The 15,031-nt window shown below is 44.7% G+C and overlaps 2 protein-coding genes across 2 annotated transcripts; both read left to right on the top strand.

Annotated features, from left to right (window-relative positions):
• The first annotated feature begins 132 nt into the window (after positions 1-132).
• mrpl38 (mitochondrial ribosomal protein L38) lies at positions 133-4,948 on the top strand. Its single transcript, XM_085170706.1, has 9 exons — positions 133-259; positions 1,357-1,545; positions 1,650-1,781; positions 1,865-2,067; positions 2,157-2,229; positions 2,367-2,412; positions 3,476-3,634; positions 4,403-4,539; positions 4,687-4,948. Exons 1-9 carry the CDS (start codon positions 175-177, stop codon positions 4,821-4,823), a joined length of 1,161 nt encoding a protein of 386 aa, XP_085026832.1. The 5' UTR covers positions 133-174; the 3' UTR covers positions 4,824-4,948.
• A 5,072-nt stretch (positions 4,949-10,020) lies between these two features.
• On the top strand, positions 10,021-14,394 carry LOC146513167 (uncharacterized). Its single transcript, XM_085170704.1, has 5 exons — positions 10,021-10,171; positions 10,385-10,435; positions 11,640-11,717; positions 11,880-12,045; positions 13,129-14,394. The coding sequence occupies exons 1-5, from the start codon at positions 10,036-10,038 to the stop codon at positions 14,351-14,353; spliced, it is 1,656 nt and encodes a 551-aa protein (XP_085026830.1). The 5' UTR covers positions 10,021-10,035; the 3' UTR covers positions 14,354-14,394.
• The last annotated feature ends 637 nt before the right edge of the window (positions 14,395-15,031 follow it).

Below are 15,031 nucleotides of genomic sequence, written 5' to 3'. Positions count from 1 at the left end.
ACATTCGCCTCAAAAATCCTTACAATTTTTTTAAGTATTAAATTTTAATGTTATAATGTATATGACTGCATAATTCAGTTTTAAGTGTCTTCTTTTCTTTTTTCCCTCTCGGCCACCGTATTCTATTTGGAAAAAAAAGAAAAAAAAAGTAGGGGCGGGGAAAGTCATTCCAAGATGGCGCTGCGCACAGTATGTGCTGCTGCTTTACGGACCGGGACAGATTTAGGGGTCAATAATGCGAGGACATTTGTCACGACGGGTATGGAGTCCATCTGTATTTGACAATTTTTAAACTACTTCCTGAACGTCTTGAATATAGAAAATATTTCGGTGGGTTATATTAGTTGCAGCAGAGCCTTGATGCACGCTGTCCCCTTACAGACATGGTAGAAATCTCATAAACAAATGTGACGAATAAATTTGGTCAAGCTAAACATTTATCAGGAAAAGTTGGTGTTAAACAACTGAGTGTCAACACATTTAATGCTAAACGGCTCATACATCAGTTACATTATTTTCTGGAAATTAGCAGCTACTGTTTTTTTTTCTTCTTAATTTTGAACTGCAAAGTGTATGCTGTGTAGTTATCCAGTGACTAATATAGTTATCCGTAAATACTCACAGCCATAGTTATAAAGGTGCAAAGATATCTGCCTGAGAATAAACAGGTAAAGTACGAGACAGTGAACTCATCACTCACTGACAGTTGACTCGGAGTGCAAAATGTCCTCTGCACATTTCCATTTGTTTTGCAGTTTTCAGTCATGCTTTAAAACCAGCCACAAGCTGATAAATAACACAAAAAGAAATGAGGGGTGATCTTCCTCCGAAGTCTGACTCCCCCACAGGCACTACACTGCTCTTCACCCAGTTAATTAACTTGATCTTCACTTTTCATGACATTTGTCTGATCCTCTGCCAAGACCCTAAAGGCATTGTCTTCAATTTTAAAGAAGGGGATTTGAATGCATGCTCTTGTTCTTTCTCTCCACCACATTTCCTCATATTTGGCCCATAGTTTTTACGTAGCCTCGCTTACAAAGTAGAAAGGCACTGAGGATGCAATGCCTACATCTGTGTACTTCACAGATGTAGGCATCCCGCTCTGTATCAAAATGTAATGGATTCTTCCACCTCCCCACTCAGATTTGGGAAATCAGTAGCTTTGACAATCAAAAGGCACAGAAACATACTTTGGTGCAGAATGAATAGAAATTTGGTGAAATAGAACAGCGCAGCAGCTGGAAAAGTAAATATGAATCACCATCTACGATCACTATCGTACACTATCACTTTACCATTTAAAGATGTAGCATTTTCAAAAGCGATGTGTCTAACTGTTTGGGATGTTTCCAGCATTCCTCTGCAAACGGGTTCCTCCTTTGGGCCCGATGCCAAATGAAGAGATTGATGTTAAAAACCTGGCGTCGGTAGAGAAGTATCGCAGCTACAATCGTTACTTCAGGCAAGCGGCGGAGGCGAGGAACAAGGACGTATGGTGGAAGACTTACAGGAGCTACGGGGAAAACGCTGACCCTGAGCACGGTGAGATGATGGAGTGAACATCGGGGCAACGTGATGTCTTGTAAATGTCATTTTTTAATGGTAAAAACTCCAGATAGCACGAAAGAATTCTGTTGTGTTTGAAGGCGCAGAGCGAGTGGACATCGGACTGCCCTACTATCAACCCTGCAGGACCAAAGAAGTAAGGAAGAGGAGGCAGGTGATGAAGGAGAACAAGAAGAACGTCGAGCTGGAGAGGGCGTCTCGTCTGCGCACGTGTAAGCTTACATCAGTTTCTAACGAATTCTCCTGTCGCTCTGTTTTGGTACCCTGTGGTAACAGGTTCCTTGTTGTCCACCAGTTAAGATCCCTGTGGATCAAGTGCAGGAAACTTGGGAGAAGACAACCGGGCCGTTTCATGTTAAAAGACTTGCGGACCACTATGGGGTCTTCAGAGATCTCTTCCCCATGGCTTATTTTCTACCTCAGGTTACACTCAAGGTCTGCTACAGCCAGGATAACGGCACTCATGTGCACTATGGGAATCAACTGACACCCACTGAGGTACGTTAAGAGATTTTGATTCTATCTCCCCCCACACCTTTTATAAATCTTCTTGCATCATGTTCTTTCTGTTCTTTGTGGTCCTCCAGGCAGCGACGGCACCACAGATCAGCTTCAATGCAGAGGAGGGCTCCCTGTGGACCCTCCTGCTTACCTGTCCAGGTACACACAAAATGATCAGTGGACAGTCCTAAGAATGACTGGCTGTCTTTTAATACGTTTAAAAGTGAATCCACACAAGTAACTGATGGATTCTTTACTTTTGCAGACAAATTAAGTACAATTTTTTTCCCCCTCAGATGAGCATCTTCAAGATAACGAGGCAGAATACATCCACTGGCTTGTGTGAGTAGTCTCATACTAGTCAAATAAGCTTTAAAACGATATGCTGACCATGTTGTGTTTATGCTGAGGTTCAAAAGTGCAATCAGATAATTCCCAAGTCAACAAGATCAATTTATTGATCTAATTTTCCAAAGTATAAGGTTTCCCACTAAATCTGAGCATCCAGTTTCACAAAACATATGCTTATAGTTCCTTCATTTGACTGTGTGAGCTTCACGGTGCTGCATTTACAGAGCTTTGGCTCACAGGAGTAAGATTTAGATGTCAAAACTAGTTTATAATCCAAGTACATAATTTCCTTATTGATTATTAAATGATTCTGATCAGTGTAGTAAGTACAGTTTCTGTGGAAAAAGAGACATCTTGTGGCCAACTGAGGATACAACTGCTGCACAACCCCTTCAGCAAGAGAATCTGGTGGCTGTGTTCTGCTGTGGGAGCAGGGTTTTCATCTTCTTACACTACTTTCCGCATGTATTGCTCTGCTTGAGGACAAATTGGTACGTGTTTGTTCTGCGTAATCAGTTTTATCCTGCAAATAAACCTTTCTGTGTTTACTTGAGTGGTCTCTGTCAGGACTGAGGACCACTCAATAATAAGTGTGACACCTGTGAGAGATTTTGAAACGGCTTTCTACCAACAGAAATCAAACACCAAATGATGGAGTGACTTTTGAAAGAATTGTGTTCCATCGCTGCGGTAGACTTTCAGAGATTTAAAAAAACTAAATCGGTGCCAAAGGTCACACACAGGCGATGCTAAGACTGAGGCTCATAAGGTGGAGCTGGTGACAAACTAATAAATAGGGCATTTGTTTGCCCAGCAAGGCGAACCCTAAAAAGGAAATAGAATAAAACAGAGCTTTGTTCTCTGCTCTTAACTTGAAGTGTAAAATGTTTTGATTGGTCAGATCATCTGGATGAGCACTAAAAAAATTACAGTACATTCACTTTATGCTGGTTGGCTTACTGTCATTGATTTCTCACGTCAAGTTTAAATCTAAGCTAAATAAACCTTGTTTCGAGTTATTCATGGATTCCTCGAATGACCCATGTCTCTGCAGGGGGAACATACCGGGCGCAGCAGTCCAGGCTGGTGAGGAGCTGTGTCACTACCTGCCACCCTTCCCTGCCAGAGGAACAGGCTTCCATCGCTATATTTACGTGCTCTTCAAGCAGGACGAGCCCATCAACTTCCAGGAAAACATCAGGCCCTCGCCATGGTGAGTAGTACACTAAGCAGAGTGGTGGATGATGTATTCTTTTTGGATGGAGTTACAACAATAACAAAGTCCATCCCAACAGCAAGTTACAGCAAGATACCTGTGACTAGGAAATGTGTAGTGCTCAGTAGGTAGGAACACTAATCTCAGTGTAGCATTAGCAACTGCCCCCCAAACCACCCAAACCTGGCATATATGTGCTGTTGTAGTGATGGATATACTAAACACAATTCAAATTTAGAGGTCATTTTATGTGCGAGTAACCCATGTGAGCCCAACTCTCAGGCTTCAGGTTGCTATAAACACTCTGCTACATTGAGTTTTTTCTACTCTTGGCTCTAAAATGTCATTAAGTGTTGAGATACCATATAGATAACATGGTCATCTCAGACACATAGCAGAGGACGGAAATTTAAAAGCAAAACTTGTGTTTCTGTGGGGCAAGCACCATGAAAGTTGTGGATAGATAGGTAGAGATACAGATCTCTCTGTAAAATACTAGCATCACACAATCACTATATAGGATCACAAATGCTGGAAAAAAACCTCTGCCATATTAAATATGCTTCAGACAAGTGGCTGATGCTCCTAGTATACCACAAACCTTAATAAATAAATAAAATCAATTGTCTTGACATGTTGACTTTAGCTCGATTTAGCACAAATACTCTAAACACCTCCTGGATTAAACCGTGTATTGAGTGGGCACATAACTGTTAATGTGTGATACCTAAAAACACACTGAGCATGTATCGTCTCTCCACACAGCCATTCACTGGTGCAGCGCACGTTTAAGACGGTGGATTTCTACAGAAAGTACCAGGACAACATGACTCCTGTGGGTCTGGCCTTCTTCCAATGCCAGTGGGATCAATCTGTGACAGATACCTTTCACAACACCCTAAGTGAGTCACGGTGGGGCAAAAAGACAACACAATACATGCTGGAACTTGTTTCCCACCTCTAACGTGTTCATCTAAATTGGGCCTGGATTTGTGTGGCAGCTGGTAATGTGAGTTTAACGGTCTGCTTTCCTGCATCTTCTCCTGCAGACATGAGGGAGCCCGTGTTTGAGTTCATCAGGCCTCCAGTGTACCACCCCCCACAGGTCAAATACCCTCACCGGCAGCCCCTACGCTACCTGGACAGATACAGAGACGGGAAAGAGCACACCTATGGAATATACTGATTATCAGACACATGCACATTTGAGGAAACGGCAACAACAATGTGGAATTATGTTTGCCATATTTATGTCATGATTGTAAAAAATAAAGCAATTTTCAGCTGCACTGGGGCTGCATTTTATTTACCTTTGCCAAAAAACACACATTTTATACTCACTAAACATCAATTATCAGCATTTTATTAATGATAATCTGGCAGGGATTGTTCCAGCAACACCAAATATAAGTCAGCAACATTTAACAGGTCAATAAGAAGCAGGTACATGTAGTAGTAACATTTTTATGCCTCAAATATTTATTATTTTTTATAGTTTTAAGCCCACGAGACGTTCATGTCAAAGACCAAGAATTTGTCTAAAAGCCCGTCTAGAAAAAGATACATTTATTCATACCTGATACTATAAACGTTTATTGCTGCAGTTATGAAGCCTTGCTCTAATGTTGAGTAATTATCCCTAATTTTGTGTCTACTGAAGCATTCAAAGAAATGTCAGCAGATGGCACTGCTGAGTTAAAATCCCCAGAGACCACACCGATGAGTCAGAACTTTTCAGGAACCTTATTTTAACTATGACTCATATTTGATTGTAAATTCTTAGCAATAATAGCTGCGGATCTTTGCTCAAGTGTCTGTTTTATGCCAGTTTTGATTGACTGCACTTTAATTTCATTCCATTTTTATTTACATAGCAACAGATGACAACAACAGTTGCTTCAATATGCTTTAAAAACTCTACAATAATAGACAGAGGGCAGGACCAGACTTTTTTTAATGTTGTCCTCTCTGGCAGCTTTTGCAATCAGAATTGTGATCTGAATGCACGGTGGTGCTGAAGACATTTTGCTTTTGCACAAACAGCTATATAGAATCTCTATAGGCTCCTTATTCATGTGAATCTTTTATATGCTTATTTATTCATTTCGTTTTGTGCTATTTCAGATATTACATTATATGTGGTATAATATGATAATGTCCAAGTCAAGGTAGGCAAGAGAAAACAAAAAGAGGAGCTGGTGGTGGTGGCAGTGCTGTGACCGGTTGGGGTTTAACTCAGTTCAGTTCAATTCCGTTTTATTTATACAGCGCCAAATCACAACAACAGTCACCTCAAGGTGCTTTATATAGTAAGGTAGACCCTACAGTAATACATACAAAGAAAAAACCAACAGTTATACGACCCCCTATGAGCAAGCACTTTGGCGACAGTGGGAAGGAAAAACTCCCTTTTAACAGGAAGAAACCTCAAGCAGAACCAGGCTCAGGGAGGGGCGGCCATCTGCTGTGACCGGTTGGGGAGAGAGAAGGAAGACAGGACAACAGACATGCTGTGGAAGAGACAGAGATTAATAACTAATCATCAAATGCAGAGTGGAGTAAACACATGCAAGTTAAAAGAGCTGAGTTAAGAATAAACACTGTCCACCTACTGCAGTGTAACTAGGGGAGGATTCAGGGTCACCTGGTCAGTCCTAAATGTAACCTTTTTCAAAAGGGAAAGTCTTCAGCCTAATTGTAAAAGGAAATGTCTGTCTCCCAAATCCAAACTGGGAAATAATTCCACAGAAGAGGGGTGGGAAATCTGAGGGCTCTGCCTCCCATTCTATTTTTAACTATCCCAGGAAACATCAGTAAACCTGCAGTCAGAGAGCAAAGGGCTCCATTACCTCATACAGTACTATGAGGTATAAAGCATTCCTACATATTTGTTTAATATTCGCAAATGCTGGTAAAAAACAAGACTCTCCGTGGCTTCATAGTGCTGCTGAAGGCCAAGGTGATGCAATCCAGTTTAAGTATCAGGTTATATTTTTAGGGCTGAGTAATACATTCAGTAAGAAGCAGGAAATTAGAGATAATCTAGTTATTTATGTCTTTAAGAGATTTCTCCAGTTAATGTGGGTCATCATATAATGATACTACCTAAGGGAAGCATCTATAAACTAAATGAAACAGATGCCTCGGGTGAGCATCAACCTCAGATTATTAAACTGTCACTCGCTTAATGCGCCAACTTGCACTTGAAACTCCACTGTATCCACAGCCCTGACACAACAACAGGAAAAGTTGGGAACAGTTTTGAGGACCCATGCAAGACTTCAGATGGCTTCTAAAATGTGTATATCGCACCCGTCCAGCAAAATACATTACTGTAACTTCAGGGCAAGCTAACCTGTTTATCCTATATTAAATTGCCAAGTAGATTCATGAAACCTTTGAATAACACAAAGTTTGTTTTTCAGGACATTTCACAATATGAAAAAAAACTTCAGCGTGAATTGGTCCACTAAAACTAGACTAAACTAAAAGAATCGAATACCTAAGTTATGACTAAATGTCATAGTAGACTATCAATATAACTACATGACAATTTGCTGTCAAAATGAACCTTGAATCATACAGATCCAATATCTGATTTACGAATAAGGACTTTACAGATTTTCATTTTCCATTTTCAGTTTATTAAATCTTGCAGAGTAACCTCTCTCCTCTGTGAATATTACTAAACAAATAAAATCAATTATCTTGACATGTTGACTTTAAGTCGATTTAGCACAAATACTCTAAACACCTCCTGGATTAAACCGTGTATTGAGTGGGCACATAACTGTTAAACTGTGTGATACCTAAAAACACACTGAGCATGTATCGTCTCTCCACACAGCCATTCACTGGTGCAGCGCACGTTTAAGACGGTGGATTTCCACAGAAAGTACCAGGACAACATGACTCCTGTGGGTCTGGCCTTCTTCCAATGCCAGTGGGATCAGTATGTGACAGATACTGTGCACAACACAAGACACATCACATAACAACACAATACATGCTGGAACCTGCACGTCTCTCATCTAAGTTGGGCCAGGATTTTTGTGACAGCTGGAAATGTGAGTTTAACGGTTTGCTTTCCTGCATCTTCTCCCTGCAGACATGAGGAAACGTGTCAAATACCGGCAGCCCCTACGCTACCTGGAAAGATACAGAGATGGAAAATAGCACAGCTATGGAATGTACTGGTTATGCAACACATGCATATTTAAGAAAACATCAACAACTATGTGGACAATGCTTGTTGTATTTATGTCATGATTGTAAAAATAAAGCAATTTTCAGCTGCACTGGTGTTGCTTTATATTTTGCTTTGTTAAAGACCATATATAATATGTCACATAGCTCCACATCTTCATTTTAAGCATTTATAGTAGACAATGGGAGATTGACAATGGCGCCTGGGCTAGGCAGATCCTCACCTACTAATGAATAGTTAATGAATTGGAAAAAAGGGAGGGAGCGTGGGGCACAAAAGCTTGTAGAATCTGATTATAGCTATGACTCATATTTGCCTGCATATACTTATCAATTATAGCTGCCCATCTTTGCTTATGTGAAATGTCTCTTTACTGCCAGTTTAGATGGATTGCACTTAGTTTAAAAACTTCTGAGTGCCTGTCTGATCAGAACAGTGGTTTAAGCTTTACCAAGAACTGCTCATACAAACTGCATGGATGAGTGAAGGCTCGCTGCAAGATACAAAAGACAAAAAATACAAACATTTAAGTACAACAAAAGTTTGTGGTTTTCATATTTTTAATCCCTTTCAGATGTGTGGTAACTTTCAATAATTGATGTTCTGATGTTTCCTTATCATGGCATTTCCACATTGTTCTGTATTAATCTTTATAGTTGAACTGAACCCTGTACGATCTATCGTGAGCCTAGAGACTGCGAAGTTTCTTGCCTTTTCTTATCGGCTCTTCTTCTTTTTTAAAATATTTCTTGGCAGTTGCAAACAGCAAAATGGTGCATTACTGCCAGCAACTGGTGTGGAGCGCGTCTTTGCGCCTCTTTTTCTTCCAAAGCAAGATAATTGGAGCTGATGAGCTGTTGCACCCTATTAGAGCACTTCGCTCTCGCTCTGCAGGCCTACTTGTTGTTCCTAGAGTATTTAAAAGTAGAATGGGAGGCAGAGCCTTCAGTTTTCAGGCCCCTCTTCTGTGGAACCAGCTTCCAGTTTGGATTCAGGAGACAGACACTATCTCTACTTTTAAGATTAGGCTTAAAACTTTCCTTTTTGCTAAAGCATATAGTTAGGGCTGGACCAGGTGACCCTGAATCCTCCCTTAGTTATGCTGCAATAGACGTAGGCTGCCGGGGGATTCCCATGATGCATTGAGTTTTTCCTTTCCAGTCACCTTTCTCACTCACTATGTATTAACAGACCTCTCTGCATTGAATCATATCTGTTATTAACCTCTGTCTCTCTTCCACAGCATGTCTTTATCCTGTCTTCCTTCTCTCACCCCAACCGGTCGCAGCAGATGGCCCCGCCCCTCCCTGAGCCTGGTTCTGCCGGAGGTTTCTTCCTGTTAAAAGGGAGTTTTTCCTTCCCACTGTTGCCAAAGTGCTTGCTCATAGGGGGTCATATGATTGTTGGGTTTTTCTCTGTATCTATGAAGCACCTTGAGGCGACTTTTGCTGTGATTTGGCGCTATATAAATAACATTGAATTGAATTGAATTGAATTGAATAGAATAGGGAAGGGTGGTGAGCTCATTGCTTATAGGTATGACATGAAAATCTTTTAGTTTAGTCTAGTTTTAGTGGACCAATTCACAAAACTGTTCCCAACTTTTCCTGTTGTTGTGTCAGGGCTGTGGATAAAGTGAAGTTTCAAGTGCAAGTTGGCGCATTAAGCGACGTGTCAGTTTAATAATCGGAGGTTGATGCTCACCCGAGGCATCTGTTTCATTTAGTTTATAGATGCTTCCCTTAGGTAGTATCATTATATGATGACCCACATTAACTGGAGAAATCTCTTAAAGACATAAATAACTAGATTATCTCTAATTTCCTGCTTCTTACTGAATGTATTACTCAGCCCTAAAAATATAACCTGATACTTAAACTGGATTGCATCACCTTGGCCTTGAGCAGCACTATGAAGCCACGGAAAGTCTTGTTGTTTTTTTACCAGCATTTGCAAATATTAAACAAATATGTAGGAATGCTTTACACCTCATAGTACTGTATGAGGTAATGGAGCACTTTGCTCTCTGACTGCAGGTTTACTAATGTTTCTTATCTTATCGGCTCTTCTTCTTCTTTTTTAAAATATTTCTTGGCAGTTGCAAACAGCAAAATGGTGCATTACTGCCAGCAACTGGTGTGGAGCACGTCTTTGCGCCTCTTTTTCTTCCAAAGCAAGATAATTGGAGCTGATGAGCTGCAGGTGTGACACCTGCACAGTGGCCTTTTTAAACCTCACAGGTGACTTCTATTTGTGCTTGTTTGCTGGAACAATGGGAGCTGTTCGGGCCATTCTCTTTTGTCTGCTGACTGTTTGGCTTGCTGGAGGTTTTGTAGCTTCTTTCTGCTTCAGTTGACATTTATGTTAATTGACTTAGGAGTAGATTTTTGTAAGATAAGATCTTGAAACTGCTAAAAGGTTCTGGTGTAAAGATACGGAAATATCACTTAGCTGTTGCAAATGATCTCTTTTGGCATCAAACGGCATAAAGAATGAACAGAAACGTGCTGATTGTAAATCATGTTCCTCCTGGTTTGCAGTCAGTGGATTGCATCACAGACAGAATAAAGTGCTGCAGAGGGAAAAGACAGGTAAGGTCCCTGGCTTCTAATTTATGCTTGAAGGCACACGGTTACAAAATTCATTTCAAGATGGTTGGTGATTAAAATGCCTGTCATTCATCTGAAAGAGTGAAAAATGTATAGAACACAAATTTTTCAAAAACGTATCAATTCAATTAAATTTTATTTATATAGCGCCAAATCACAACAAAAGGCGCTTCATAGATACAGAGAAAAACCCAACAATCATATGAACCCCTATGAGCAGCACTTTAGCGACAGTGGGAAGGAAAAACTCCCTTTTAACAGGAAGAAACCTCCGGCAGAACCAGGCTCAGGGAGGGGCGGGGCCATCTGCTGCGACCGGTTGGGGTGAGAGAAGGAAGACAGGATAAAGACATGCTGTGGATGCGAGACAGAGATTAATAACAGATATGATTCAATGCAGAGAGGTCTATTAATACATAGTGAGTGAGAAAGGTGACTGGAAAGGGAAAAACTCAATGCATCATGGGAATCCCCGGCAGCCTACGTCTATTGCAGCATAACTAAGGGAGGATCCAGGGTCACCTGGTCCATCTCTAACTATATGCTTTAGCAAAAAGGAAAGTTTTAAGCCTAATCTTAAAAGTAGAGATAGTGTCTGTCTCCTGAATCCAAACTGGAAGCTGGTTCCACAGAAGAGGGGCCTGAAAACTGAAGGCTCTCCCTCCCATTCTACTTTTAAATACTCTAGGAACAAGTAGGCCTGCAGAGCGAGAGCGAAGTGCTCTAATAGGGTGATATGGTACTACAAGGTCATTAAGATAAGATTGGGCCTGATTAATATATTAATATCTTAGTATCAAGACATGTTGTACTAAGAGTGTTCATTATTTTTTTTATTTTTATTTTTTTTGTCTTTTGTATCCTGTGACATGACTACTCATTAATGTGATTTGAAGTTATTAAATAAGAAAAGTGAAGGGGGGGGGGGGGGTGCTTAAATTGTCAAGAACTGGGTTGTTGCCAGCAGTTGAGTTTAATGGTTATATTATGTGTAATGTTTTCAAATTAAAAGTATAAAACACAGGGTCATAATTCAAATAGACACTTATGTAAGTACCTGTTACGTCTGTACGTGCAACTGACTCGGAGGAAGATATTCGTTACCTTTGGAAACCAGCTGAATGTTGTAGTATAAACTTCCCCCAATGTGAAAACCTTTGGTATAATAAGAATGTTGTGTTTACAGGTGTTGGAGCCAAAGATGGTTCAATACAGAGAGCGCTTGCCCTGCTCCAGTCAATATTGACTCAAAATGTTGATGAAGGTAAGCAAGATCCAGTCTTATGTAGTTTGTTGCCAGGCATGTGACGGCACACTTGTGTGCAACAGCATCCTTGCATATGACCAAAAAGTCATGTAGGGCACGAAGTCTGGGACCAGTTGCTCGGTGTGGTTTTGACTAAATCTGTTTTTATTTTTGTTCCAGTAAAACAGGAAACTAATGAAGTGGATACTGAGGCATCAGTTGGAAACTTGAAATTTGAATTGCCTTTGAAAAAGCCAAACAATGTTAAAACCGTGAAGGGAAAAACTGCAGTCAGTCACAAGGTTGGTTTCTCCAAACCGAGTGACTCCAACGCCACGGCGCGGGGCCTGCTGCTGAGTGACTCCAACGCCACGGCGCGGGGCCTGCTGCTGAGTGACTCCAACGCCACGGCGCGGAGCCTGCTGCTGAGTGACTCCAACGCCACGGCGCGGGGCCTGCTGCTGAGTGACTCCAACGCCACGGCGCGGGGCCTGCTGCTGAGTGACTCCAACGCCACGGCGCGGGGCCTGCTGCTGAGTGACTCCAACGCCACGGCGCGGGGCCTGCTGCTGAGTGACTCCAACGCCACGGCGCGGGGCCTGCTGCTGAGTGACTCCAACGCCACGGCGCGGGGCCTGCTGCTGAGTGACTCCAACGCCACGGCGCGGGGCCTGCTGCTGAGTGACTCCAACGCCACGGCGCGGGGCCTGCTGCTGAGTGACTCCAACGCCACGGCGCGGGGCCTGCTGCTGAGTGACTCCAACGCCACGGCGCGGGGCCTGCTGCTGAGTGACTCCAACGCCACGGCGCGGGGCCTGCTGCTGAGTGACTCCAACGCCACGGCGCGGGGCCTGCTGCTGAGTGACTCCAACGCCACGGCGCGGGGCCTGCTGCTGAGTGACTCCAACGCCACGGCGCGGGGCCTGCTGCTGAGTGACTCCAACGCCACGGCGCGGGGCCTGCTGCTGAGTGACTCCAACGCCACGGCGCGGGGCCTGCTGCTGAGTGACTCCAACGCCACGGCGCGGGGCCTGCTGCTGAGTGACTCCAACGCCACGGCGCGGGGCCTGCTGCTGAGTGACTCCAACGCCACGGCGCGGGGCCTGCTGCTGAGTGACTCCAACGCCACGGCGCGGGGCCTGCTGCTGAGTGACTCCAACGCCACGGCGCGGGGCCTGCTGCTGAGTGACTCCAACGCCACGGCGCGGGGCCTGCTGCTGAGTGACTCCAACGCCACGGCGCGGGGCCTGCTGCTGAGTGACTCCAACGCCACGGCGCGGGGCCTGCTGCTGAGTGACTCCAACGCCACGGCGCGGGGCCTGCTGCTGAGTGACTCCAACGCCACGGCGCGGGGCCTGCTGCTGAGTGACTCCAACGCCACGGCGCGGGGCCTGCTGCTGAGTGACTCCAACGCCACGGCGCGGGGCCTGCTGCTGAGTGACTCCAACGCCACGGCGCGGGGCCTGCTGCTGAGTGACTCCAACGCCACGGCGCGGGGCCTGCTGCTGAGTGACTCCAACGCCACGGCGCGGGGCCTGCTGCTGAGTGACTCCAACGCCACGGCGCGGGGCCTGCTGCTGAGTGACTCCAACGCCACGGCGCGGGGCCTGCTGCTGAGTGACTCCAACGCCACGGCGCGGGGCCTGCTGCTGAGTGACTCCAACGCCACGGCGCGGGGCCTGCTGCTGAGTGACTCCAACGCCACGGCGCGGGGCCTGCTGCTGAGTGACTCCAACGCCACGGCGCGGGGCCTGCTGCTGAGTGACTCCAACGCCACGGCGCGGGGCCTGCTGCTGAGTGACTCCAACGCCACGGCGCGGGGCCTGCTGCTGAGTGACTCCAACGCCACGGCGCGGGGCCTGCTGCTGAGTGACTCCAACGCCACGGCGCGGGGCCTGCTGCTGAGTGACTCCAACGCCACGGCGCGGGGCCTGCTGCTGAGTGACTCCAACGCCACGGCGCGGGGCCTGCTGCTGAGTGACTCCAACGCCACGGCGCGGGGCCTGCTGCTGAGTGACTCCAACGCCACGGCGCGGGGCCTGCTGCTGAGTGACTCCAACGCCACGGCGCGGGGCCTGCTGCTGAGTGACTCCAACGCCACGGCGCGGGGCCTGCTGCTGAGTGACTCCAACGCCACGGCGCGGGGCCTGCTGCTGAGTGACTCCAACGCCACGGCGCGGGGCCTGCTGCTGAGTGACTCCAACGCCACGGCGCGGGGCCTGCTGCTGAGTGACTCCAACGCCACGGCGCGGGGCCTGCTGCTGAGTGACTCCAACGCCACGGCGCGGGGCCTGCTGCTGAGTGACTCCAACGCCACGGCGCGGGGCCTGCTGCTGAGTGACTCCAACGCCACGGCGCGGGGCCTGCTGCTGAGTGACTCCAACGCCACGGCGCGGGGCCTGCTGCTGAGTGACTCCAACGCCACGGCGCGGGGCCTGCTGCTGAGTGACTCCAACGCCACGGCGCGGGGCCTGCTGCTGAGTGACTCCAACGCCACGGCGCGGGGCCTGCTGCTGAGTGACTCCAACGCCACGGCGCGGGGCCTGCTGCTGAGTGACTCCAGTTCACTAAATGTGAAGCAGCTGAAGTTGGTGCTGGAAGACTTGACTCTGGCTTTGAAATCTTACACTAATTCCACAGTCCTGACACAATAGCAAGAAAACTGCTTGCTCCTGAATAAAACTCTTAACTTCAAGTTATCTGTTTATTTGTCCAGTGATCAAACATTTTAGTCATTTAGTGATCCTAGTGATTTTTTTTTTTTTTTTTTTTTTTAAATTTAAAAAAGCCAATTTACAAAAATGCCAAAAACAGAGGGAAGGGTGGTGAGCTCATTGCTTATAGGTATCACATGAAAATGATATTCAAAGATAGTTCCTAGTAATGAAATATCCTTAAATAAGCTGAATTTTAACCTACAAAACACCAACCATCATAGTGGCCAGCAGTGTTGGTCAAGTTAATTGAAAAAAGTAATCTAACTAATTACTGATTACTTTCCCAAAAAAGTAATCCCATTTCTTTACTGATTAATTATTTTCAAAAGTAATAAATTACTTTTTTAAAACATGCTTTACAACCTGAATAGGTGATAAAGCGATAGATCTTTCAGCCAAATTCTACTTTTTCTGCATAATCCATCATACAAAATGTAATCAAATGGAAAAGTCTTAACTTTGTTAGTTTAAATCTTTTAACTTTATGCATCAAGCAAAAATTTAATTATATGCACCATTCTCTGACTGGAAGAAATTTGTTTAACATTTAAACTTATTTTCTGCACATTCCAGCACATAAAATAAAATATTTTTTTGTGCTACTCTTTCAAATAG

The sequence above is a fragment of the Neolamprologus multifasciatus genome, chromosome 8 (genome assembly GCF_963576455.1).
Source record: "Neolamprologus multifasciatus chromosome 8, fNeoMul1.2, whole genome shotgun sequence".
NCBI lineage: Eukaryota > Metazoa > Chordata > Actinopteri > Cichliformes > Cichlidae > Neolamprologus > Neolamprologus multifasciatus.
Note: the sequence above shows the minus strand (reverse complement) of the source record. Positions and strands in the feature narration are given on the sequence as shown.

What these genes read in the sequence shown, in the direction of transcription:
- mrpl38 (XM_085170706.1), top strand. Translation starts at nt 175, where the DNA reads ATGGCGCTGCGCACAGTATGTGCTGCTGCTTTACGGACCGGGACAGAT. An exon ending in AAACGCTGACCCTGAGCACG is followed by an intron (nt 1,546 to 1,649) that starts GTGAGATGATGG and finishes TTGTGTTTGAAG; the next exon opens with GCGCAGAGCGAGTGGACATC. An exon ending in TACCTTTCACAACACCCTAA is followed by an intron (nt 4,540 to 4,686) that starts GTGAGTCACGGT and finishes CTTCTCCTGCAG; the next exon opens with ACATGAGGGAGCCCGTGTTT.
- LOC146513167 (XM_085170704.1), top strand. Translation starts at nt 10,036, where the DNA reads ATGAGCTGCAGGTGTGACACCTGCACAGTGGCCTTTTTAAACCTCACA. An exon ending in GACTGTTTGGCTTGCTGGAG is followed by an intron (nt 10,172 to 10,384) that starts GTTTTGTAGCTT and finishes CCTGGTTTGCAG; the next exon opens with TCAGTGGATTGCATCACAGA. An exon ending in TCCAACGCCACGGCGCGGGG is followed by an intron (nt 12,046 to 13,128) that starts CCTGCTGCTGAG and finishes GGCGCGGGGCCT; the next exon opens with GCTGCTGAGTGACTCCAACG.